The sequence below is a fragment of the Numenius arquata genome, chromosome 1, assembly GCF_964106895.1.
Source record: "Numenius arquata chromosome 1, bNumArq3.hap1.1, whole genome shotgun sequence".
Classification (NCBI taxonomy): domain Eukaryota; kingdom Metazoa; phylum Chordata; class Aves; order Charadriiformes; family Scolopacidae; genus Numenius; species Numenius arquata.
The window spans coordinates 138,966,397-138,993,404 of NC_133576.1; the positions used below are offsets into that span (position 1 = coordinate 138,966,397).

At 49.2% G+C, this 27,008-nt stretch overlaps 1 protein-coding gene across 1 annotated transcript; it reads right to left on the reverse strand.

The window, feature by feature from the left end:
- Window positions 1-3,173: 3,173 nt before the first annotated feature.
- MOGAT2 (monoacylglycerol O-acyltransferase 2) lies at window positions 3,174-26,755 on the reverse strand. The gene is made up of 6 exons (XM_074146271.1): window positions 26,662-26,755; window positions 17,825-18,003; window positions 6,989-7,193; window positions 5,527-5,701; window positions 4,841-5,040; window positions 3,174-3,328 (listed from the first exon to the last, which is right to left on the reverse strand). Exons 1-6 carry the CDS (start codon window positions 26,753-26,755, stop codon window positions 3,174-3,176), a joined length of 1,008 nt encoding a protein of 335 aa, XP_074002372.1.
- Window positions 26,756-27,008: the final 253 nt, after the last annotated feature.

Genomic DNA, 27,008 nt, shown 5'->3' on the forward strand with positions numbered 1-27,008 from the left:
CAGTTTTGTGGGACTAGAGCCACAGAAGGGCAAAAAAAGCATTTTGCTTGGCTTTCCTCCTCTTGGGGAATTAGTCCGTATTTTGTATTCATCAGTCATGGGAGGTTTTCTTCTGAGCCTCATGATCTGAACCCACTAAGTAAGGCAAATCCAGATTAGAGCCTCTCACAACAGAAATACTGGAGAGATCATCAGGGAAGCGGCCGGAGGAAGAGAGAGGCAGGAGGGGAATACCCAATCACTGCACTTGTATTTTTTTCCCTGTATTTTCCAACTTGGAATTTCCATGGAAGTCCTAAAAAGGCTGGAAATTTGAAATTTCTGCAAGAGAGGCAATGAATTTATCCCTTCTTCTTGGGCTTGTTTCTTAAATCAAAGCCAGTCGCAGAAATAGGGGGTGGACATTCCGGAAGGAAACGTTGCGTTGTTTTAACTTTAAATGGTCCTTATTTGGAGGTGACAGCTTGGATACCCCCTAGTCATACCATTTTTGCCTCCAACTGAGCCAGTCCCCAGCTGCCGAGTCCAAACCCTGATATTCTGGTTTGACTGGCTGATCCGGGCACTCCTCTTTTCTTAAGTTTTTTCCTGCCTTGTGTTGCATTGGAGGAGTTTTAAGCCTCCAGACAGCTCCGAGCGAGGTTGAAATAGCACAAAAACTTCTCTTCTTACGGCGTTTTGCTCCACGAGAGCTCTGGCCTCTCGAGAAGATGAGACCTCGCATCACACTAAGCCCCCTGAGTAACCCTGGCCACAAGGAAGCCTATGAATTATTATTCTTAATGTTATATTTAACACAAGCCCGGGCACTGACCTCTCCTGGGTTATATAGGTCCCTGAGGGATCGAGGACACGTTCCAGTCTGTGAGATAAAACTGACCTCAAAGGAAGCCAATTATATATATAGCTAACACCCTCTGCTGACCCCTCTTCTCCAGCGCTGAGGTCTTCCTTTGCCTTCGGGTCTTGCACGCCCCTGGCCACCCCATCAGCCCTCAGACAGTTCCAGCATCCTCCTCCCCGTTCCTCACTGGGATTTTTTCCTGACCACCCATTTTCTGCCTTTTTTCTCTTTCAGCATGGCACCACCGGTAAGGAAGTTGATGGACCACCCCACCGCCCAAGTAGGAATGTCTCTGGCATCGGAGGGATCACCATGCCAGGTCCCCAAAGGGCAAGACTGAGGCCCCCATGGACGATTAGGGAGCACACCTTCTAATGCAGCTTCTCCCCTGGATTGGGGCAGAGTCGTGTCATTCCTATAGACCCAATCCCTCCTGTCTGTACCAATGCTTGTCGTCCTTGTCCATGACACGGGCTGGACCTTGCATCCTGCTCCCTCCCCATTTTTTACATCCCTACAAAATCACCACATCCAACCACCCATCTGACATCTCCCCAAATCCTCTCCCTTTCTCACTGCTGATTTCCACCCCAACAGCAACACCTTTACTCCTTTACCCATTGCACCAAGATTTCAACCCCTTGTCCCCTGGAGACCACTCCCATCCCCACAGCACCCCTTGGGAACATCCCCACCACCCCCCTCCAGCAGTGTTCCCCGTCAGGATGTCTGCAGAAGGTCATGGTGATGTTCCTGAGATCTGCTGATAGTAGGGAAGGCAGAGGAAAGGACAGGAAAAAACCAGCTGGATTTAGGGTAAAGCTTGCATGGTGACGAACACCAAAAGAAAAAGGTGGGATATAATTATTTTTATTTTCCTGGTGCATAAATCTTCCTCCTGCTTAGGCACCTCTGTCCTTAATTAAGGACAAAGGAAAAAGTCTATTAATAGAAAGCAAGCAAGAAATCATAGCAGGTGACCTGCTTTATTTGACTGGATTAAGCGTGGGATTACAGGAGTGTTTAGAAATGTCGATAAGGGCTCCATCAAATTCTTCCCTGTTGTTGCTTGTTTTCTGGGAATAGGAGGGATTTGCAGCAGGTCATTCAGATTAAGAAACCAGTGGAGTAATTTGATCAGGGCAGGAGGAAAGAGGAAAAGAAAACAGAACACAACGATGGCCCTGGTATTGTCAGTTTAGAAACAGTTCTGTGTGATTTCCTTGTTAAACTCAATTCTTGCAGCTGCAGTAACAAAAACCATGGATGCAACGCAGTGCTTATTCTCTTCAGGATTTTTGTTGGTTCCTTGCAGGTGGGGAATGGGATGTGCGGAAGAGAAAGAGAAATGAAGGGAGAGAGAGAAGGGGGTGATGGTATAAGGGCTCTACAGGGGCGATGTAAAGCTGATCTGAGCAGATGGCTTCCTGCCACCTAAAACTTCCACGTTGTGAAATTCCATTAAGCGCAGAGTTTAACAAAGTTCTGGATATCAGGAAGAAGCTGCTATTTAAAGCTTTGATCACCTTCCAAGCGTGGCTTTATGGGCCACATTTCCTGTCCCAAAATGCTTCTCTCTTCTCCCACCTAGCTGGTGGCTAGTTCAAGGCATTCTCAAGCAGGGGAATCTGGGGTTAAATTAATAAAATTATAAGCAGGACTCCCAGAGCATCCCAGGTAGGATGAACCCTCTGGATGAGCCCTTGCCCTTTATGAGAGTTTTATTTCTTTTGCCCCAGTAGGATATGGCATCATGTTGCTACCAAGGGTGCCCAGCACCGTGCTGGGAGTATGAAAAACCATGGGAGTCTGATAAACCATGTTTCAGAGGAGGAAAAAAGAGTCCAGAGCAATTAAATACATGAAGAGCACCAAGCAAACAATGATCATTTGTTGATCTAGACAAATTTTATTTAAAAAAAACAACAAACTATATGCATTCAGCAGAAATCATGGCTCATCATCCCATTTCCGAACGGAAATAATGCAAAGGGAACTTTCAATAACTCATCTCTGCCTGGAAATATCTTGAAAAACTGGCCTTCAAGGCAGACTGGAAATGTGAGTTTTCTGCTGGGGAGTTTCAATAGTGCTGACCACAGATGGGATTTTTGGTTTTCTTCTTCTTTATACTTTTTATGTGTCCTACAGGGAGAAAAAATGAAAACTCTGGCCCTACAGCCATGCAAATGCTGGGAAAATCAAGTCCTTCTCGCTACGCCATACAGCCCATATGTTCACTGTGACTAAGATGAAGTTGTGAAATAGTTCCAGAGATAGGGGAAAACTTGAAGCTTGAGCTCCATGGTTTCACCTTGCGTGAGGAGCTCTATATAAATTCCAGGTGTTTGTCTTCTGGGATGTTATATTTAGCTTTGTGCTCCTCAAATAGCTTGCACAATTCGTTTAGGTATTTCTGATGTACTTGATCAACCTCTTCTTCGGAGGGTCTGTGCTTCCTCTTCACTGGAATTGGCTTCCCAACTGGAAAACAAGCACAGGTGTTAGGAGGATCCCATGTCGGGTCCTTTTGGATACTTTACACATCTTGGTACAGAGCTGGCGTCTACCTCTCCAAGGGTACGATTGATGGATTGATAAGAACAGTCATGTCCTGGGGCCTGGGAGGCAGGAAAGTCAAGAAGATAGGGAGCTTCAGATCCTGTCTCTGCTGTTGGTCTTTAAGGTCACATCTCTCCTTGCCTCAGTTCCCCCATCTGAAAAGTTGGTTAACGCCAAAGACTCTCTGCGTAGCTCTTTGAAGTGAAAAGTACTGCATCTCAGTGCAGTCCCTACAGCTGCTCCCCTCATCTCGGATGTGCTGTGGAAAAAGACAACATCATCCTAATATTTGGGTTGGGCTTCCCAAGCTGTTCCCACATGGCCCTGGGAATCTGCATTGCCAATGGGGAAACTGAGGCACAGGGGAGCCCAAGACTGTCTAAATATCCCAGGGGTGCTCCCACTTTGCTCAGATTAAAGCTTCTGTGAATCATTTTATTTCTATTAGGCACAGAGTACCCATGTATCTTTAGAAAATCGTGCTTTTTTAAGGGGAAAATCTAATTAATTTGATTCCCAGCACTAGAAGAAGCCTCTTCCCATCTCCCAGAGCCACCAGCAGCAGGACTGGGTGCTTGCAGGGGACAGGGAAGTCCATGAAATACCTCTTTTGCTCTGGTGTCTTACTCAAATTGTGTTTGTCAAGTGGCGGCAGGTTTCATCATCATGTAACGCTGCTCCTCATTGAACTAATGAAGAGCCCTTGTGATACCGCACAGCTCATAAACCCATTGAGATAATCCAAACAGGTTGTAAAACAATTACAAGTAATTGCTGGACGTCAAACCTAATCAGTGGGGAGAGCTCTGACCTTTCCAAACAGCATTATTAATTAGACTAATTCACAGAGCATCAGCTGCACTGGTGGGCCAAGCATGGAGCTGCTGAAACCAGGCAAAACTTCTTCAAAACCAAAGACTTTCTTGAAATTTGGTCTCCTGTGGAGACGCTCTCTGGTCAAAACACCTTGCCTTATTCACGTGAAAAAATGTTGAGGTTTGCGGCTGTGTCTGCAGAGGACACTGAGCAAATCTGCAAACTGCTCAGGTGTTGTCCTACTTGTGTTTGTAAAATGGGCTTGGAAGAAGTTGAACCCAACGCTATTGCAGTGGTTCATCTCACCGGGTTGCTCTAGGGTTGGCTGCAGCCCACATGGGTGATGGGATGGCCATGTTTGCTCAGGAGCTTTCCCAGATCAGCCCAGATGATCTGGGCTCTGTCATAAGACCAAGCCAGAGTCTCAAACCAACGTGACATGGGAGCCATTGGGGATGCTCCTTTGCCAGCATGTTTCTAGCCCACCACAGCTCAGGCTCTATGTCATGAATCTCCACCTTGGCAGGAGGATGACACAGCCCAGGGACTGTCCCTGGTCCCATTTTGGGCAGGCTGAGTGTGGCCAGCATTGTGCCCGTGTGCCAAGAAAGGACTCACCCACAGTGAAGATGGGCCGGCGGTAGGGTATCAGCCCAAAGCTGTACTGGAAGACGCCTCGTGCGTGGAAGAGGGGGAGGGAGATGCCCATGATCTGCTGGAGCCGGTGCTGGAGCTGCCGCAGCCAGGAGCCCTTGGGGTTCCTCACCTGATTGAAGAGGTCATTCTCCCCAAAGGAAAAGATGGGGACCAGCGGGGTGCTGTGGGGAGATGAACCCAATGCAGGGGCGTGATTAGCAAAGCCCACCCCAAAACACCTTCTCTCCCCTCTCCAAAACCAACAGGAACACCCCATTAACCAGTCACAGACTGGAGCATCCCTCCCCAAGCATCATAGAATCATAGAATGGTTTGAGTTGGAAGGGACCCCAAAGATCATCTAATTCCACCCCCCTGCCCTGGGCAGGGACACCTCCCACCAGACCAGGTTGCTCAAAGCCCCATCCAACCTGGCCTTCAACACCTCCAGGGATAGGACAGCCACAGCTTCTCTGGGCAACCTGGGCCAGGGTCTCACCACTCTCACAGGAAAGAATTTCTGTCTGAGATCTCATCTCAATCTCCCCTCTTTCAGTTTAAAACCATTACTCCTAATCCTATTGCTATGCTCCCTGATGAAGAGTCCCTCCCCATCTCTCCTGTAGACCCCTCTCCTCTACACTCCTTGACCCCCTCCCCTGCATCACCCATGCTCGATGGCCAGGCGGACAAATCCCTTTCTGTTCTTCAGCAGCAAGGTGTAGGATCCTGGCCGGGCATCCAGCGCCTCCTGCGCCCCACCAACGATGATGGCCAGCACGTTCCCACCTTCCGGCTTCTGCAGCACATAGGATGCGCTCTCCTTGTCTGAAGACACAAGGCCTGGAGGGCAGAGAGGAAGAAAAACTGAGCATCTGTAAAACCCACACGACTGGTTTGCTCTGTACCTTTTTTTCCCCATTATCCAGCTCCGGAAGGGGTGCTAGACACTTTCTTTTCAGAGTTTTCCTACACTTTGGCAATGTCAGACGAGCTCCCCTGTAAGGCGCTGGACTTGTGCACAGCTCTGCTGTGTGAATATTCAATTATCCTTTCACTGTCTGGCCCAGAAGTGAAAAAGATAAAGAAAATCAGGGAAAAAAGTAAACTCAGAACTATCTACACTTAAGCCCCAGGGAAAAATCTGTTTCGGTTTGTTGTCGAATGAAACCGTGTCCAATCCTGAATCATTCTAAAGTCAGTGAAACATTTCCTTTAGGTCAAAACACATACGAATTTCACTGGATGCTGCTAATTTAAAGTGGAATTTAATGCAGAATTTGGTCCCTTGATGTCTTTTAGTTGCAAAAGTTAGAAATCTTGAATTCAGAAATGACAAAGCTGAAATAATTTGTAAATTAAAACCTCTTCATCAAATGGATTCAATCAACCTGAAAATGAGCTATGCACCAAACTCCCACATTGCACTGATTAAACCTTCTTTCACCCGGGTCATAACTCTCTCATATCTCACTGTTATGATTCCTCGCTCTCCGTGTAAATATTTTTTCAGCAGCAGAAGCCAGAGTTTATGTGGAAAACAGGGTGATGAATGCCCCGGGGTATCTCAGACGGAGCTGGATGCCTGTGTTTAGTCTATTGAATCCTGCCCACGCCATGAGCCCATTCAGATGGCGAAGTAGCCGTTCCCCAAGCTCCCCAGTGAAAGATAGAGGTCATCTCCTGCCAGTCTCCAAAAATCTCTCCAGATTCCCTTTCCCCTCTCTCCATTTAATTTTTACCTATTCCTTTTCATTTCTTCTTCCTCTCCTGCCACGGGGTCTTGCAACAGCATGAGCTGCTGTTTGCATCCTCTCTCTCTGGATGCAGCAGCTTCTGAAAAAATAGGTTTTTTCCTTTTCAGTGGTAACCACAATTTCAAGCCTGAATGTTGTTTGCATGGAAAGAAAGAAACACGGGACCACCTTGCCCTGCTGGTCTCAGCATTTCTGCTCATGGTTTGCTCTGCATTTTACTGTTACACAGCGCCTGGCACAGCAATGCCCTGAGCTCAGAGGCACTCTAACTAGTTGAACAACAGAGATAACATCTAGGAGGGCATTTTTTAACTTCAGAGGGGGTTTGGGTGCCACCTCCAGTAGCTGTGTCCATGTATCCCACCCTGCTTACCTCCGCTCATCAGGTAGTCCCTGAAGAAGGGGATGCGAAACCAGAGGGAGAGCATCATCAGGTGCGGGGTGATGCCTGGGAAGAGCGTGGAAAAGCCTGATGCCTCTGTGCAGAAGTTGATGAAGGCTCCTGCTGCCAGGACCCCGTGGGGATGAAATCCCATCAAGTAGTTCTGCCTAGGGTCCAGCTCTGCCGTCTTCACCAGCTAGACACAGGGATGGAGCCAAACAGGGGCCATGAGTCAGTGCTGTCCCCTTGGGGAGATGGAGCATTGGCTATGGAGAGCAGATAAGGGATTCCTGGAGGGGTCCCTAGCACCCACCATGCCTTCTGTTGACAAAGGTTGACTGAAACAACTCAACCATTTTTCACTGAGACATATTTCACTGCCTGTATTTCCATCTCCTCCCATCCATTGGCTCAACATGTCATTTCCAATGGCACAGTTCCTCATGTTGCCTTAAGCTGGCCTAGATGCTATTGGGAATCTACTTTGTTTAAAACATCCTCCAATACGTTTTTCTAATATGGGGGGGAAAAAAGCTAAAAAGTGATAAAAGGGTGAGTATTTCCCCCAACCTCCACTGCACAACCAGAACAGCAAATGGAGTGCAGAACTGCTCCAGTACTGATCCATGAAAGGCTGCTGTCTTGTTCAGGGACATGTCCCTCAATAGCACAGTGTGGACCCGACATTTGTCCTATCCTGAAGTACTTGTCAGGCGATTCGAGGATGCTTTTGTACAAGGTGGGCAGAGACCCAACTCACAGACATCTATCAGAGAAGAAGCTGATTATCTCCTGGGGTGCATTAAAAAGAGGGTGGCCAGCAGGTTGAGGGAGGTCATCCTCCCCCTCTGCTCTGTCCTGGTGAGGCCACATCTGGAGTGCTGTGTCCAATTCTGGGCTCCCCAGTTCCAGAAGGACAGGGAACTGCTGGAGAGGGTACAGCAGAGGCTACAAAGATGATCAAGGGACTGGAGCATCTCTCTGATGAGGAAGGGCTGAAAGACCTGGGGCTATTCAGCCCAGAGGATCTCATCAATGCTGAGCAATATCTAAAGGGCAGGTGGAAAGAGGATGGGGCCAGACTCTTGTCAGTGGTGCCTGGTGACAGGACAAGGGGCAACGGGCACAAACAGGAACATGGGAAATTCTGCCTGAACATGAGGAAAAACTTCTTTCCTGTGAGGGTGGCAGAGCCCTGGAACAGGCTGCCCAGAGAGGGTGTGGAGTCTCCTTCTCTGGAGATATTCGAAACCCACCTGGACATGTTCCTGTGCAACCTGCTCTGGGTAGACCTGCTTTGGCAGGGGGGTTGGACTAGATGATCTCCAAAGGTCCCTTCAACCCCTTCCATTCTGTAATTCTGTGATTCTGTGTTCTTTCCACTGGGGAAAGCCTGCAAGAACCCAGCTGTTTGTGCCTGTGTTAGGTGCCCAGGTAACCCATGAGTCCATCAAAGAGCCACGGATGTCTGCCCAAGGTTGCTGTAATTTTGCTGGGAGGAGGGAATGGGGAATGCCCATGCCCAGCTTCTAGAGATGGACAGCATGGCTTGCAGATACAGTGCAGCACATGGCCAAGCCATTGAGGGTTGGCTCAGCAGCTGGCTGAAATACTCAGCCAATCTGAAAGTGGATTTGGAGCTTAGGAGATGTTACATGGGAGAAAGAGTGCAACAACAGAAGAGGGGACGATTAAAGGGAGAAAGGGACAGCCAGGGTTTGGACTTTGTGGGTTACACCCACTATGGACTGCCCAGAGGAGAGGGGTTGGTGTGACAAACCAACCCTCTTTCTATGCCACCGAGAAGACCCTGCTGTGCCAAGATCAGCCAGCACATGCATAATGCAGGCAGAAGCTGTTAAAACTGAACACTGGTGTCTCTGCACCCTTTCTGTGGGTGCTGAGGATGTTCACAGCACCAGAAGAGGATGAACCTTTCCAAGGTTAACCCCATCCCTGAAAGTGTTCAAGACCAGGCTGGATGGGGCTTGGAGCAACTTGGTCTAGTGGGAGGTGTCCCTGCCCATGGCAGGGGGGTTGGAACACAATGATCTTTAAGGTCCCTTCCAACCCAAGCCATTCCATGATTCTATGACAGAGCCAGTATGAATTTCCAAACAGCTCAAAGGCATTTGTGCTCAAGAAGAACCAAAGCCCTTTGCATTTTAGCGCTTCACCCCTCCAAGTATCCCGGTCCCATCCGGTGCAGCTAATGGTGCATGTGTTTTCCTAGAAGCAGCCAGAGCCGCGGCTTAATCACGAGGGTGTATTTTACTTTCTTACATCGCAGCTAATTTTCCATCTGTCCTAAGGCACTGTTGACTGTACACATGTGCCCATTCAAGCGCCTGCTCCTAATGAGGGGAACGGACAAACAAGAGTCCCACCGCTGCCCGGGTGCGGAGGTGCCTCAGCAGGAAGAGGGGCAGATGGTTGAATTACTAAGTGCCCAGGGCCCCTGCCACCATTTGCTCATTTTTGAGTAATCTCAGCTCTCATCAGTGTTTCCTGCGTTCATCTTCAGCTTCCAAACAGCCTTTCATCTCTGCGTGATTTATAAGCAGGGAGGTGAGATGCTCGGGTGTGTTGGAAACCACTAAATCTCCATCTGTGTGTGTGTGGGGCAGACAGAAGGGAAGGGGGTGACAGCCTGGCTGCACCCCAAGGTCACACCATCCTCCTTGCTAATGAAGAGCCCAATTCAGCTTATCTGCTGAGCCATGCAAACTGCTTCAAGGGGAGAGTTCCCCTGTGCTAAGACACCACACATCCTTAAAAACCCTCCCTAGGAGACATCCAGCCTTGGTGCTTACCTCAGCTTAGGGGGAGGGAGTGACCAAATTGAATTATTTGACTTTTTCAGCTTTGTGGACTGGGCTCCATACATAAAGGAGGAGAGAGAAGGTCCCCACTTTGTCACGGTGTCTGCTCACATTTGGATGACTTGTCCAGAACTTACAGAGAAACCCAAGAGCTTGTATGAGACTGAGAAGGAAATCTGTAGCAGAGAGGAGACTTGGGCAAAGTCTTTTATGCCGTAGGTCAAGCCCCTGGACTCTAAACCACCCTACTCCTTCTGGAAACTCTTTAATGCAGAAACTCGATGCTCCCATCTGGATTGTTCCAACTGTTTATTCGCTTCTTCCCCCTCCTCCTGCCAGAGGTCAATCTCTGTACGACAGCCTGTTCTCAAGCTGACAGGAAAGTTAATACCTGACGCCGCACAGCCCGGCTCTCGCGTATGCTCCAGCCCTGACATACTTTAACGGGGCTGGCACTGAGGCGCAGAGGGGTGGGACTCCCCTCCCTCCTGCCTTGGCCGGGTTTATCGTTTCCACATCTGCTGCTCTGGTCTGTCTGGGTGAGCTGAACCTTTAATCATTGTCAGAGGACTCAAGGGTCCAGCCAAGCTGGTCTGTACGCAAATACCTAAGTGAGGCAGGTGCTTGACTTGAGGTTTTCTTGGTAAGACAAGAGCAGTTCCTCATCTCTCAGGCCTGAGGGATGCCAAATTAACATGTCTGACCTATGGTCCAAAGGCAAAGAGCTGTTATCAGCTCAGGGTTGTGATTTCCAAACTGAGCCATGGGTTTGGTGGCTTCCCTCAGCTTCTCCTTGGCGTGGTTGGGATCCTGGCTTGTTTCTTGACTGATGACAGTGGTAATGACCCTTTGTTGAAGGTGTTATGAGTCCTTCCAGATCAATGATCTTGGCCTTCCCAACAAATGAACTTAAGTTTATGCTTTGAAGGATGAGGTCTGCTTTATGCTTCTCTTTCATGAAGCAATATTTTGATAATTACAGTTGTTCAGTGCTCACAGTCATTACTCTATAGCAGAATCCCCCCCTTTTCTCTGTCTACTCACATGTGGGTCCAAGACATGGCTGAAACCCTGCCCCAGTTCCCCCAGCTCCTGCAGAGATGCAGTGAGACCTTCTCCATGCATTGTCAGCTGTGCCAGGGAGATGCATCCACAGACTTTCAGGAGCTCTGATAAGAGCCCACATACGAGAATCTTGCAAGGATCTCTAGCAAATTAATCCAAATTAATTTTAAACTGGATTAATTAAACCGTATTAACATCCCAAGTAGATGCTCTTAGCTGGAATTAAAGTGGCCTTCATTTGGAATTTGTTTTGGCTTGGTTGGGTTTTTTTTAAATTAATTTTGGAGTGGAATTAAGCTAATTGGAATTAGGGTTTCTAAGTGACTGTATCGGCACAGGAGTTCAGCACTGGTTTAACAAGGCTGCTTTAATTCACCCCTCAAGATGTGGCTGGGGTTTCCTGGTTGTCCCCCATGAATTGGACTGTCCTGCCCCAAACCATGGGAAGAGGGCAGACGGGCAATTCCTCGTGTAAGGCGGGTGCAGTAATGCCTGGGGAAAGTAAAATTCTCCTTGAATCCAAGGGGTTGGAGGGCTGGGTGCTCCAGCATGCCCTGGAGATGAAGTGATACCCAGGCCCCCAGCCAGCAGGGCTGGAGGGATTAAAAAGTCGTTAAGTGAGGAATTAGATCAAGTCAAGTGGAGATGAGTATAGTCACTGCAGGGTGTTTGCTGTGCCGGGGGACGTGCAGTCAGGGAGAGCACTGATATGCCGTGACATTGCATCCTTAGGGGTGGATGAACATGTGATGGGAGACAGGGAGTAACATGGCATCACCCCTGCAGCCATTCGCAGAGCAGAGGAGGATGTGGTCGGGAAGGCCGGTCAGCAAGCTTGTGCCTTGTTCATTTAAAGTCTCCCAAATTTAATTGCTATTGTATTTCTATCCTTCTCTGTCCCAAAACTCTATTTCCTTGGATGTTATGTTCATTAATCTTCTCTTAAGTAAGATAAACCTCCCTTCAACTTTGTCCTAAGCAAATCCTCAAGTCCCTTACTGCCCACCCGGATACCTCCAGAGAGCATCTCTGGCAGGATGGAACATACAGCCAGATTCTCTGTGGTGTAAAACCCAGCAGAGAAATCCAGAAACCCAGTCAGATCCAAAGGAGAAGAAATTGTGCCAAGAAGAAGAGAAGTGGGTAGCCCACCCAAGGGTGTCTGGATGGGAGACCAAAGGAAGGGTAAATATCTGCCAGCAGCTGCCAAGGAAGATGGGTTTCAAGTCCCAGCAATGGTGTGAGTCCAAAAGGCACAGCTGGAGAAAGAGGGCTTTGGGCACTGGGTTTTTCTGCAGGTGCCACAATGCTAGGTCAGAGATGTGTTTGCAGCAAGTATCAGGGGGAGGAGTCTGACCAACCAGGTGGGTTTAAATTACATTAAGATGGGACTTGATCACCCTCACTCCCAAAGCTAGATAAGGATAGCACCTCCAAAATGTCCGAGTCTTCCTTTGTTCTTGTGTGATGTTGCTTTTGGGGTCTTGTAGGACCTCCTTTATCCTGTGGCTTAGCAGTGCAGATGGTGGGATGTAGTCCTCTGGTGGATCTGACTTCAGCAGTGGCCTCTCTCCTACTTAAGGTCACCCAAGGGCAGAGAATAGAGGGCCAAAACACGGGTCAGAGAAGTTCCTCATCAAAGGAGAGAGAGAGGTGGCTTTGGGCCATTTGGCCATGTCTTGTTTTTGACCTAACAATCCCTCTTCTCTCCTCCAGCCAACAGAAGGAAGCAAAGTGAACAGCCAAGACTGCTGGAAATCAGAAATTATATTTAACGTCATGGGTCATGACACAAAATCCCCAGTTACAAATAATACCACTCTTCTATAAAAAAAAAAAAAGAAAACATTCCTGGCAGGACTTGGTTCACGCAAACTTGGGCTGTCCCCTTCTCCCCTTTCTGCGACGCCTTATACTTCCCCAGCACCGCAACACACTCAAATAACCCCCCGGCATGGCTTACGCAATTATGAGAATGAATGAGCCATGGGATGGAGCCATCCCAAATCACAGCTCCTAGGGGTCAACTAATTCTCCAGTAATTCATTTTAGTTATGCTAACAGAAAAACGATAACGCCAGCAAGTCCCCAAGTACAGTGACAGAGGTTGGGACTCTGCCAGTTGCTGTAGATAATAAGGTCCAACTGGCAGTTAGATAACCCCAGGGTTGGTAAGAAATGTCCTGTGACTCTTCACAAGAGAATAACAGTGCAGTGAAGACCACAGGGACCTTCTCCACACAGCAGGCACTTTTCAGGTTGCCCTCAATAAAGCCGGTGAGATGGCATCTGCTGGGGTTGCTCTGGATGATGAGGGTTGCTTTGTCCCTCTGAGACCTTAATTTTTGCTTCCTGCTGCTAGTTCTAACTCATAACCCAGTCTGTGTGATCTAAAGGTGAAATGTCTCATCTAAGCCAGCCCCGAGTTATGGTCAGCAAGAGAGATGGTGACTTCTGTTTGAGGTAGAGGCAGAGATGGATCTTGCCAAGCTTACGCTTTCCCCATTTCATCCACATCCTCACATTCTCCATGCCCATGCTGCTCCTCAGCACCTTGGCTATATGAGGGAGGTTGGTGACAGCAGCCTTACACTGGCAGGAGGGGATGGGGTAGGGGAGAAGAAGCAGGGAAGATGTGCATTCACTTTGCCATGTGATGGAGAAATTTGTTTTTACTGTAATGCTGGGTGCATTCTTCATAATAAAGATGCCACAAGGGGCAATGGTTTTAAACTCAGAGTAGATTTAGATTAGATATTAGGAAGAAATTCTTTGCTGTGAGGGTGGTGAGACCCTGGCCCAGGTTGCCCAGAGAAGCTGTAGCTGCCCCATCCCTGGAGGTGTTCAAGGCCAGGTTGGAGGGGGCTTTGAGCAACCTGGTCTGGTGGGAGGTGTTCCTACCCATGGCAGGGGGGTTGGAACTCAATGATCTTTAAGATCCCACAGCTTCTCTGGGCAACCTGGGCCAGTGTCTCACCACCCTCACAGCAAAGAATTTCTTCCTGAGATCTCATCTCAATCTCCCCTCTTTCAGTTTAAAACCATTCCCCCTCGTCCTATCAATCCACTCCTTCATAAAGAACCCCTCCCCATCTCTCCTGTAGGCCTTCTTTAGGTACTGGAAGGCTGCGATAAGGTCTCCCAAACAGGTTTAAAATAGCGGGGGGTGAAGCAGAAATAAGTTTTCTGGGCCATGCACTGGGGTCCCCCTTGGATTCTCAGTGATTTTTTCTCATGCCCTTTTTGAAATCACCTAAACTCATTCAGGTCCTGCCTGATCCTGACCCATAACTCCCAAACCCCTGGTGAAAATACAGTTAGGTCCGAGGGAAACAGCCCGAGGAGGGAAGCGGAGCGGTACTTGTGCACGGGTGGTATCGGCAGAGGGTGCTCCTTGCACGCTCTGCGGAGGCACGGCTTAGAGCCGGCATGCTCCCCCATGCCAGACGCTCTTGTTCCACATCCTCGGAAAACAGATGCTCATCCCAACCTCTCTTTGCTTCCACGATAGCAAACATGCCCAGGGATCCTTTAAAGGCAGTGTTTAAAGCCACTTCCTAAAATAAAATAGCAGGCAGCTCTTCTTGCCTCCAAACACCCGTGCTTGGCCATGCTAAGTTTGCTGCAGGGATCCGGTGGGATTAGGAGCTGCATTTAATCTTCCCAGAATGACTAATCCTCCAGGATTGAACGAATTCAATCTACACACAAATACAGCCTATGGTGCTGGGTGTCCACCCCTCCGTCTCCCCACATCCTGCTCTTCTTGTGCCCCGGTTCGGGCTGGGGCTTTGGGCCAGGGAAAGGTCCATGGGAGCATCCAGCTGTGAGTGCTCAGACCAAAAGCTGAGCTCAGCTCCTCGTGAGAGCAGCTTATCTTCCACCCTGCTAGGAAGAAGTCAGCTTGTTCTCGGCTATACGAAATTAAATGCCTTCCATGCAAGGAAGCAAACAAGTTTGGGGGTTTTGGGGGGGGGGGAAAAAGGCTGGCAGATAGGGGATAAAACAGTATCCAACCAGGAGAGGCAGGGGTAGGTGGGACAGGATTTGCTTGGGCTAACCAGGGTGTTAACCGTGGAAGGAGCAGGGAGCAGGGAGGTCTTCACACCGTGGGGTTCATCTGGGGAGCTTCTTGCAGGATGCTGGTGATGCCAATTTTTTTTCCACGCTCAAGGTGACAAAAGGTAGCGGGTACACTCAGCAAGGGCTGCTAAATCCTATATTCTGGCTTAGAAAGTCCTTCAGCTGAAGTGTGGAAGACTGAGTAAATTTTTGAAGGAAATAATATTATGTGATTTCTTAGTTATAATACCCTTTTTATTATAGTTTTGTTTTCTGCTGTCCTTTTGCCAAGCCTCCTCTGGCTTCTCCCACGCCTGCAGGAAGAAAGGCTCCACCAAACCCTCCCTGCCTTCACCCAGTGAGCTGCAGCCAAACCCAGTAGCCATGCTCCCTCTACTGGTCTTACTGGTTCTCCTGCCAGGTCCTCCCTGCCTGGCAGTGGCATTCAGGGAGGGAAGGACAGACGGACAATGCAGTGTGGTTCAGGAGGAGATTTGCAAAGGGACAGGAGAAGAGGTGTCCCTGGGCTGAGCTGGCAGCTAAGTTTTAGCAGAGAGGTTGGTCCAACACTGTCCAAGCAGTGGCTTACAGCCAAAAATAATTTACAGAATATATATTGTGTATAATCATTACAGCCACATAAATAGCTCATGGCAATTCTAGCATTTTCTAAGGCAACCTTGAGAATAATTTATTGGGAACTCACTTGGTGTTTCCTATTAAACATCATAAAATATTACCTGTGCTTTATGGTAAAACTCACCACAAGTTTTTCTGGGATGTGTTCCCGTTCCTCCCCAGAAGATTATGATATACCTTTTGGGGGCCGTGCTTTGAAGGTCATCCAGAAGCCCTTACATCACAAGTTAAGCTCTGAGATTAGCCATAAAATAACTCACTGCAGGTCCTCAGCATCACTTTCTGCCATGTCTTTGAGCAAAAAAACCTCAATGGCAGTAGGATGCACACAAGGTAGACTTACTCTGATGGATGGTCTTATAGAGAGGCAACTTGGAGATGCAGTTCACCCAGCTGAGGCAGTGGAAGTTTGGCTTGTGTACGCCAGCTTCCAGCACAAAATTAAGTGAATTTACTTGATTTTTCCACAGCAGTGGAAAGGGAGTGTGATGGTCTGGTTAAACCCAGCATATCTCTCCCTACCAGTTGCACCCAGGTCCTGTGAGAGGCAATCCCAGTTTGCACAGTGCTGGATGCCACTCACCACACAAGGTCATACACAACACTGCCCTTTGCTCCTTCACCTTATCCCAACAGGCATATTGGGGATGAGGTGAAAATTGAAATGGGAGTAGGGGAAATCAAGGCGAATCAGAAAGCTCTGGTTTTCCTTGTGCAACATTTGGTTTTGGAGCATCCTGGAGGTGGTGCTTTTACAGGCAGATCTCAGTATTTCCATGGTGTTGCTCTTCTGGATGCACTTTGCCTTGATATCGAGTGACGATTCCGCTCTGCTGAAAAGGAGCAATGTCTGCTGGGACACACTCTCTGTGTAACCACGTTGTGGCTTTGCAAAGCCCCCGTTTAACCTGCAGCACTAGGGTCAATATTGTACTGAGCTGTGGCCTGCAAAAGGGGATGATATGACATCAGAAGACACATTTTAAGTGCCACCAATTTAGGGCCAGATACGCCCATCTGACTTGTAACACAGGTATGTGAAAGATCCACTCAGAAATGGTAGGAGAGGTCCAGACAGACCCTACCTTCTCATTTTTTTTTACCCAGCTCTGACATGCCCTAGATTAATCTCTTTCCACATCAATCCTGCAGTCTGCACTCCAGGACCTCGAAAGTTTTGGGTGTGTTTGATTGAGGATGTGTGGTTTTTTTCTCCCTGACAAGCTGAAGAGAGAAACCTCATGTTTTACGGTTGAATTGTGGGGCTGAGATTCAAAAGAGCTGGCTCTTACTTCTGGTTGATGGGTGACCTTGGGCACATCATCTCTGGTCATCTCTTTGCTCCAGCTCCCCCTAATCCTTATCCCAGGCCCTACTCTATGCAGGATGGACTCTCAACCTGGGCTCTTGTTTTTCCTTTGGGCTGATGAGTCCTTTGGCTGTTTGGACTCCCCACTTAATTTTATCTGGACTGCAGCACACAGCTCCTGGCTCCAGGCTATCTCTAACCAGCTGTGCGCATCCCATCTGAGTTTCCTCAACAGCTGGTATTTCATTAAAGGAATTATTTTACAAATTCCCATAGCTTGGTCTACCCCAGAAACTCACTCCCTTGCATGGCCCATGAACTGTTCTGCTGCATTGCTCAGATTTGTACCGATTTGTGATGGCTCTTAGGCAGGACTTCATGCTGGTCCATGCATTCCAGCATGCCAAAGGGATACCAGGTAAAGATTAACATCAAAGCTCTGCCACATGTATTAAAGTAAATCTGGAAATGTCACAGAAGTGCCTCTCAGGGGAACAGCAACTCTGTGAGACTGCCAAGTCCACTCTCAGCTTCATCCATTCCCTCCAGAAGAAGGGGATGCTGATCTTGCAGGGTGCCAGAACCTCTTGGATTTTGGTCAAAACTTGTCTCTGTGTCCACTGGGTAAAAGCTGAGCAACCTGAAGAGCAGGAATGTCACAATATACGCAAGGGAAACAGTCACGGGGAGGTTTTCTTAACTGCTGGATGGGTAAAAGGCAAATAATTAAAGGATGAGGTTGTGAAAATGGTGGTCTACATTTTTTTTCTGTTTTTTGCAGTAATCTGAGAGCTGGGAAGGCAGTCATGCCTCGAGCCTTCAACACTGACCTCCAAGCACCCCATGCCTTGACTGCTGGCCCCAGATTGCCTCCAAACACCAAGGAGGTCCCTGAATCTCCTAAAAGCTGATGGTATCAGAGGCACTTACCGTGACGGGGAAATAGTCCCTCATGTACCTCCAGATGGTGCTGTTCCGGAGGGCTTTGATCTTCCTCCCACCTTTGCTGGGTTTTTCCCTATCTATGAACCACCATGCAGCGTAGAGGGCACTGACCAGCCAAAAACGGGTGAAGAAGAGGGCGATGAAGGCAGCTGTGCAGCACTGTGCTGAGAGAAAAGCCAAAGAGTGAGTTGGCAGTTGGGTTAGGTGAGTGTTGAGAGAGGATTGACTCACTTGAAGGGTCTCGGTCTTTTTGGACCTGGGATGGAGCCCAAGCCTTCACTGGGCTTGTTGCTGAATTATTTTATCAGTGTGAAGGCATCTTTGATGGAAAGAGGCGGTTTATTTCCTATCTGCCTCAGGAATCTGGATAGCAACCAAGCACCATCCTTGCAGCAGCCACCTATTTCTCCAAAGGCCACCGTGTCCCCCTCTTCTCACAAGACTGATGGATCCCACTGCATCCAGAAGGCCCTTGTGGATCAGATCTCTATCCTTTTGTTGTCTGGCTTTTCTCTGGAGTCAGTCTGACCTCTGCAATGATAATGCCTGTGTTTAACACCAGAAGTCCTGTTAATACCCTCTGATGACACCTGATATTTTGCAACAGGAGCAAAGTAGGGCACTATGCTCTGTACAGTCTACTATAGCTTTGTCCTGAGCTATCGATTCCCAATTTTAATTGTGTCTTGGATTTTTAATTTTTTATCTTCCCATAGATAAGGTTTTACTCTTTATTGAGTTTTTTCTTATTGATTTTGGAACTTTTCCTCCACTTCTCAGGTTCACTCTCAACTCTAATCCTGGCCTCCAGAGGATTGTCAGTTCTTTCAACTTGGTGTCATCACAGATTTTATAAGAATGCTCTATTTCATTCCCTAAGACATTAATGACTTGGGACTTTCCCAAGTCATTAAAGACTTTTCTAAGCTGCTTCCAGTCAGTGCTCAGCTTTGCCCTCCACCTTCATGCCCTGTGTTTTGGCAGGGGAACAAGAGAAGAAAAGTCTGTGTGCAAACAAGCACCACTTGGTACATCAAATCCCACCCAAGCCCAACACTGTCTGTCTGCACAGAGACTGAGAAGCGCTGATGGCCACCAAGCTGCCACCTGGTAAAGCAGATGTCCTAAAAAGTGCCTGGGAAGAGCTGTGTCCTCTCCATCTGTCCCTCTGAAAGCCTTAGTGTTGTCTGGAAAGGGGGAAACTGAACTAAAAAAAACCCATTCATCTAAGCCCTTTGCCTTCCCCAGCTCATGGGTTACATGGGCCATATGTGGTGGGCTATATATATTTTGTTCTTCTCTGGGTCTTCATCACAGATCTGGCACCCAGGTCTGAAGGACATGAGGATGGAGATGCCTGTTCAGCTTCAGCTTGTGAGATAGATGCATCCATGCCTTCATCCTCTGAGGCCTGGATTTTCATTTTTTGGGAGTCACCTGGCACCTGCCCTCTGCAGCCCATCTCAGCTAAGGCCTCTCAAAGAAGAGGTATACGATGCTCTTATTTAAGACTTCCTTGTACTTCCTGTTTGCTTTTACTTAAGGAGAGATGGGGAGGGACTCTTTACCAGGGAGTGTAGCGATGAGGGGAAATGGTTTTAAACTGAAAGAGAAGAGATTTAGATTAGATATTAGGAAGAAATTCTTTGCTGCGAGGGTGACAAAACCCTGGCCCAGGTTGCCCAGAGAAGCTGTGGCTGCCCCATCCCTGGAGGGGTTCAAGGCCAGGTTGGATGGGGCTTTGAGCAACCTGGTCTGGTGGGAAGTGTCCCTTCCCAGGGCAGGGGGGTGGAACTGGATGATCTTTAAGGTCCCTTCCAACCCAAACCATTCTATGATTTATCATAAATTAGTAGGTCTGGTTTGTAGTGGGGTTTTTTTTTGTGATAAGACACCCTGATCTCAAAGCTTTGCATGTGAAAACGAATCCCTGCCCCTTTTTAAAACACTGGCATGATGGTACTGATAATTCCTATGGGGGGAAAAAAACAATAATCTATCAGGATCCTAAATCTCCTTAAAGCCGAAATGGGATCTTATGTCCTCATATAGGTAGAGACACTGCGGTACACGCCTGGGTAGGCAGGAATACCGTGCATGGGGAAACAGGTCTAACCTGCATTGTACCCTCCTGCTCAAAATGACCCACTGCTCGTACCTGACACCACTCCTTCCAAGTGCCACAGATACAATCTTTATAACTCTTGAGGAAAACAGCATACATCTCCAGGGTCCACATGAGACATAAACACTGCTTGAGGAACAACGCGAAGGTTGCAATCTTTTACTGCTCCTGGGAGCCAGGTCATCAGGTCTGCTGCAAACCCACGCAAAGCCTAATTCCCTTTTTATCATACCGTGCAAAGCTCAAAGTACATTCTGCAAAAAGAAGGAGTGGTTCTGGTCCAAATCCATGCACTTATCATGCAAGTGAGGCTTTATCTTGCGATTATATAATTATTAATTTCTCCCTCGACTCATTTGCAATTCAACTTCTTTTTTTTTTTTTTTTTTTGCAGGGTAGAATTTGAACACAGTGACCTCCACTTAATCTCAAGATTATTTTTTTTTTTTGGTGCTTGTAAAATCTTACAGTATCCTGGTTGCTGTGGGAAAGAAGCATATTTGTGTCCTAGCATAGATCTTTAGTCCGAAAGTTGCTGTGGATGGGACCAAAGAGAGAGGAAAGTTCTAGAAAATGGACAGTTAAATTCTACTGTCTGCATCTGGGAGGGGTCTAGAGCACAAGTCTTGTGAGGAGCAGCTGAGGGAGCTGGGGGTGTTCAGCCTGGAGAAAAGGAGGCTGAGGGGAGACCTTCTCGCTCTCTCCAACTCCCTGAAAGGAGGGTGTAGCCAGGGGGAGTTGGTCTCTTCTCCCAAGGAACAGGCGATGGGACAAGAGAAAACAGCCTCAAGTTTTCCAGGGGAGGTTAGGATGGATATTAGGAAAAATTTCTTCACTGAAAGGATTGTCAAGCCTTGGAATGGGCTGCCCGGGGAAGTGGTGGAGTCACCATCCCTGCAGGTATTTAAGAACCAGGCAGATGTGGTGCTGAGGGACATGGGTTAGTGTGGGTTTTTTGTCAGTGTTGGGTTGATGGTTGGACTCAATGATCTGTAAGGTCCCTTCCAACCCAGACCATTCTATGATTCTATGAATCAATCCAAACCAATCTCAGCCTTAGGCAGACACATGATTATTTATGGCCTGTATTTTGGTGAGAGGGGGGCATTCAGCATTGCTGCCCGGTGTGCAAGGTTGGGGTCACCGGTCAAGGGAGATTGCTGTCCCCCTTCCAACTTTCTTGCAGATGTCTGTGTGTCATGTCCTCAAACTCTTCAATGGAAACAGCAGAGGCAGTACAATCCTGCCAGTTAGGCACCGAGACTTTCTGGACCACCAGTGGTGAGATATTTACCCCAGAGCTGCATCGCTGCTTCCTGAAAGCCACGTCAGGTCCCCAGACTGGGTCCACCACCAGCCCCACTGCCCAGGACTTCATGGTCTTCAGCCTGGCTCCAGGGTCTCTTTACCAGCACCAACCCAGCCTCTTTTAGGTTACACAGGTAACTCTTCACATTGTAGAGTGTCCTTGTTCTCCAAACCACTGAAAAATAACCTCCCACTGAAGAAAGGGCCAAAACCTGCATCCATTTGAGCTAAGGCCTGGAGGGAAGGACTGCACACCAGGAGCCAAGATCTATTTCTATTCCTGCAAATCCTGAGTATTTCCTGAATCCATGCTGGAGGGGAACACATACTCCCCTTCCTCTGCTGGTCATGTCCCAGAGGCAGAGCAGCAAGGACAACCTAAAGCCACCTTGTCATCCCTTCTGCTGGTTTTCTGCAGGACAGGGCAGAAGGGATGGGTGGCAAACAGGAATATTCGCTTATTTTGAGGCTGTTCTGCATAATCATTGCTTTCTTCCGTTGAAGGGAATCCCAAGAGGAAAATGAGGAAGGATGAGGGTTTCTTGCCTGTACCTCCCTGGACTGGGGGCCACTTCAGAGCTGCCCAGATGAGAGCCATATTTCCCTCAGCATCTGCTTTCCTAAAAACAACTGTCACTTTCTGGGCTACCTACCAGGCAAACACTTTAAAGGATATCACGAACATGGCATTAGACTCTTGGCCAGAGAACCTCAGCAGATATCTCCCTCCTGGGGCAAAACTCCAGCCTAGGTACAACCCACTGCACCCACAAAGCAACCCACAAAAGGCTGTCAGGTCTTAGAAATGTTGTTGGAAGAGATGGCAGATAGTGTCATGATGGGGATGGGGGGAAACCAGCAAGTCCCCGGTTCATTAGAAACCCATCTTCGAACCCCATTGGCTGCAAGGGCTCTGCAGAGCCAGACAAGCTCTCCAGCTTAAAATCATAGAATGGTTTGGGTTGGAAGGGACCTTAAAGACCACCTAGTTCCAACACCCAGCTTGGTCAAGGGCTCCATGGAAGCAAGCTCTCTGGTGAGGATGCAGGCACACAAATGGCAATGAGATGTGATTATAACATGGCTCTGCCTCACTGCCCTTATTCCTTAAGGGAAAGGAGGGAAGATTTGCCTTTAGCATTCCGCCATAGCATCACTACAATGTCTAGAAGTCCAAACAGGGACCATGTCCCATCAAGGTACTGCTGGGACCAACATTGCTGCTAGCTCAGCATTTGCTCATTCAGCCTGAAACAGGAAAAACAGCAGCCTATGGAAAGATATTCTTGGCATTGCAGCATCCCCAGAGTGAGTCAGATTCATACGGCAGTTGTCAGTAGGGATTGCAACATGCACATTGCTGAGGTCCCCAGTGCCAGCCTAGTGCCTCTGACAGTGACAGCCTGCACTGATCATAGAATCACAGAATGGTTAGAGTTGGAATGCACTTTAAAGATCATCCAGTTCCAACCCCCTGCCATGGGCAGGGAAACCTCCCACCAGACCAGGTTGCTCAAAGCCCCATACAACCTGGCCTTGAACCCCTCCAGGGACGGGGCAGCCACAGCTTCTCTGGGCAACCTGCGCCAGGGTCTCACCACCCTCACAGCAAAGAAGTTCTTCCCCACATCTCATCTCAATCTCCCCTCTTCCAGCGTAAAACCCTTTCCCCTTGTCCTATGGCTCCCCTCCCCGATCAAGAGTCCCTCCCCAGCTTTCCTGGAGCCCCCCGCTTTAGGGACTGGAAGGGGCTCCAAGGTCTCCTCGGAGCCTTCTCTTCTCCAGGTTGAACTCCCCCAACTCTCTCAGCCTGTCCTCACAGCAGAGGGGCTCCAGCCCTCCCAGCATCTCCGTGGCCTCCTCTGGCCCCACTCCAACAGGTCCACGTCTCTCCTGTTGGTGGCCCCAGAGCTGGAGGCAGCACTGGGGGGATGTGTCCCCAGAGTGGAGCAGAGGGGGAGAATCCCCCCCCTCGCCCTGCTGGCCACGCTGTTGGGGATGCAGCCCAGGGTGCGGGGGGCTTCTCATGAACCAACACCCCCATGTCCTTCACCTCAGGGCTGCTCTCAATCCACCTGTACCCCTCAGCAGATACAAGCCTGCCCAGGCTGTCCCATGCTGTGGACTACGCTCTGGTGTCAAGGGGGCCTGACTCACGCTCGCACTGCGTGCCCTTTGAGCCAACCTTGGTGGCTGAAAGGGTTCAAAGGCTGGGTGCCGTACACTGGGTCTGAGACGTGCACGAGTCTCCTGCCCCTGCACTGGGTTTTGTTTGCGCAGGTTCAGCCCTACACTAACGATTCTGCATGGTGTGTCTCCCTGGATGGAGTCCAAGTCCGTGAAGACCAGGAACGAGAGGAGGCAGCGGGAAGCAGCGCAGCAGGTCTGGGCTCCAGCCTGCTGATTTCAGTGCCCTGCAGAAGCCTGGTCCCGCTGCATTAGGAGGGGCCACTGGTCAGTACTGGGATCCTGCATGTGGAGGAGGCAATGGGGTCCCCCACTCCATGCCCTGCATCCCATCCTGGCACCATGCACTCTCCTTCCAGCAGCTGTCGGAAGCAAATGGCACCTTTTGTCTCCGTGCCCTTGCCAGGAGCATCCTCAGGAAAGGCGGACAATGCCCTGCCTGTTGCCAGAGATGCTGGGGCAGAGCTGCCACGCTCATCCAGCAACCACCACCCGGGGAATGAATGAGCCCCTCGCCCCGCGCTCGGCTTCTCAGGGGATGCATTCCCACAACCATAGCAACGGCGGCGGCTGTTGGGATCTGCAGCCAAAGGGCTGTGCAAATGCCTGACCGTGTGTTTTCCAGAGCCTTTTTCTGGCAGCAGAAGGAAGAGCCTGTTTCGGAGAGAAAGGAGCCAAATCCTCCCCACGAAAGGGCTGATGTCTCTGCCTGAGGGTCATAACTGAGTGTGGCATGGGGTGTTTGGCAGATGATGGGATGAAATGAAGGGTATCCACTAGCATCAAGCTGTCACAGTTGTTAAACTGGGAGCTTTTGGGTGGAAAGCTGCGGGCTTCAAGAAAATTTGTAAAATTAATCCAACCAGCTGGAATCGCTCCACAGGGTTTGGTTATCACCTTCCTAATGCCTTCATATAGCATTTCTTAACTGCTTTTCATTTCAGATTGCATCACAAAAAAAAAAAAGAAAAACAAAACAAAACAAAACCCAAGCCCAAAATCAAAGTAAAACTGTTACAGGGAAAGACAATAATCTCTGGAAGCCCAGCCATGGGGAAGGTGTGGGTTTGGGTCTCACCCTCATTCTGAGCATTCCATGTAGTGACAGGACGAGGAGTAATAGCTTCAAATCGCAAGAGAGTAAATTTAGGTTAGATGTTAGGAAGAAATTCTTTCCTGTGCGGGTGGTGAGACACTGGAACAGGTTGCCCAGAGAAGCTGTTGCTGCCCCATCCCTGGAGGGTTTCAAGGCCAGGCTGGATGGGGCTTTGAGCAACCTGGTCTGGTGCAAGGTGTCCCTGCCCAGGCCAGGGGGTTGGAACTCAGTGATTTTAAGGTCTCTTCGAAACCAAACCATTCTGTGATTCTGATTCCCTGCATGAGGCAGAGCCTACTTTTCGAGTAGCTCCACAACACCCTCTAACTGCACCAGGACTCCTCCCTCCTGGCCATTTTCTGGCTTCCAGATGGCTCCAGCAGTCATTGCCATCACTGAAAAGTCAAGTGCCAGCTTGAACCCGATACCAAGAAGGGACAAAGCTACAGTGCAAGATGTTTTGCTGGAAAACACAGTTAAAGCTCTGAAAGCCCCAGCTGCATCCATGCTGGGAATGGGGATGTGGTGTTTTATCCCTTGTTGACACTGCAGCCACATCTCTTCTGCCTCCCATCCCATCCAGCCACCATGGAAGGAAATCCAGGAGCAGGGGCAGAGAGGGAGCTACAGAGCACCCCAAAATGTCCTAGGCTGGCCAGTTGGGTCCAAGGCTGCATGGCTTTTGCCAGATCTCCCCTCCCCTGCACTGTTAACCCATGTCTCCTCCTGCAAGGTGGTCTCTGGTGAGCAGGGGAAGGTTGATCACAGCTGGGACCTCTTCTGTACTAGAAGAACCCAAGGTTTATAACACAGGTACAGGACGGCACCGAGTGCCCTGCACTTTGCCATGCCATAACCATGCCTTGTGGCAGTTCAGCTGGCTGTGCCTCCACTGCCACACCAGGACTCCCCCTCCATCTCGAGAGGGATGTCCTCCAGCTTGTCCCAGAGAAACCCAAGGGGCCACACAGGTTACACCTCTCCAAAACAGCCCAGCAGAGCCCTTTTGCTGACCCAGTGGGTGAATGGCATTGCCCAGTCATGTCCATGTTGCTGATTCTCTTCTCTTCCAATAAAGAGCAGCCTCACCCATCCTGGCTACCAGCAATGGTCCCTGGCCTCTGCCAGTGCCCAAACTGTGCCAACGTGCAGTTTGGCAGAGTATTTCTTAGCGTGGGCCAAACCTATGCCAAGAAGCATGCAGACAACTATGCCATCTAGACCAGTATGGCCCAGTGCTCTAGACCATCAGATACTGGTGCAGAGGTGGCCATTCAGCCTCAGGTCTGTAGCAGAATTTGGATGGAGGCATCTCAGAAACTTAACAGCGCTCTGAAGCATAGCCTATGCTTTCCTTGTAGGTATTGTTTTGGAGATGCTTGTGTGCCAGGACCCATATATATATATGTGCATGTCTCATTTCCATCAGCACCTGATGCCCTCTACAGTGAATCTGTCTGGGTCCCAATTTGCTAATGTGACCCTTCCCCAATGTGCTTGTGCTTTCCTGGAAAAAAAAATGCCCCTTTGGGGTGTGCAGGGGTATCTGTATGAAGTCAAGTGTCTGTTCCCAGGGTTGCAAAGCAGAGTACGCCATGCTTTTCCCATCCTATCACCCCTCAGGCCTGGGAATGCCATTTCTCACAACGAACGCTGAGCAGGACAGCACCTTAGACCAGGAAAATGCTAAAACCAAAGAGCAGGAGAAGCTGAAACCCCACACGGGTGTAGCGTTAAGACCCATAGGTGTTGCCCACCAGGGACGTGCAGACATGCACTTCCCTTCTGCCCTTCAGATCGGGTGGCGAGAAGAAATGAAAAAAAAAGAGGAAAAAAAAGGGAAAAAAATGCCTTAGTGAGAAAGAGCCTCCCACACTGCTCTTCATACAGCGAGACAAAGAGAGACATGCAAGTGCGACATCTGCTGCGAATCACTTGTCCTCACATGGCCTGGGATTCACTGCAGGCTCCCAGAAGATGCCTTTAAGGCCACTTTCCTTCTGTCCCAGAGCTTCAGTGGCTGACCTTCCTTGTGGTTGGGGAGAAGAGGGGTTGAGGCAAAAGCTGTTCTGCCTTCTCAGAGAAGGAGAAGGAGATGTCTCTTACCTAGAGCTAGGAAGCTGAAGACCCATTGAACCACCGATGCCGTCTGAAGCCTTCTCTGCAGCGGGATGGAGAGCGGAGCAAACTCAACCTTCATCTTGGGCTCTGTGTGTGCGTCTGGAAAGGAGAAGGAAGCTCCACAAGTGGCGAATGCAAAGTGCAAAGTCGCCCGTCAATGTTTGCCCAGTCTTACAGTGTAGGGGATTGTGCAATGTACAGTGGCAGCGGCGGCTGCCTGCAGCCACCCTCCCCGTGTGGGGAGGAGGGGGACGCTGCCAGGAGGTGTCACCAGCTTTATGCCAACATGACTCACCACGTGGTGAGACGGTGAGGATTTCATGCTTTTACCA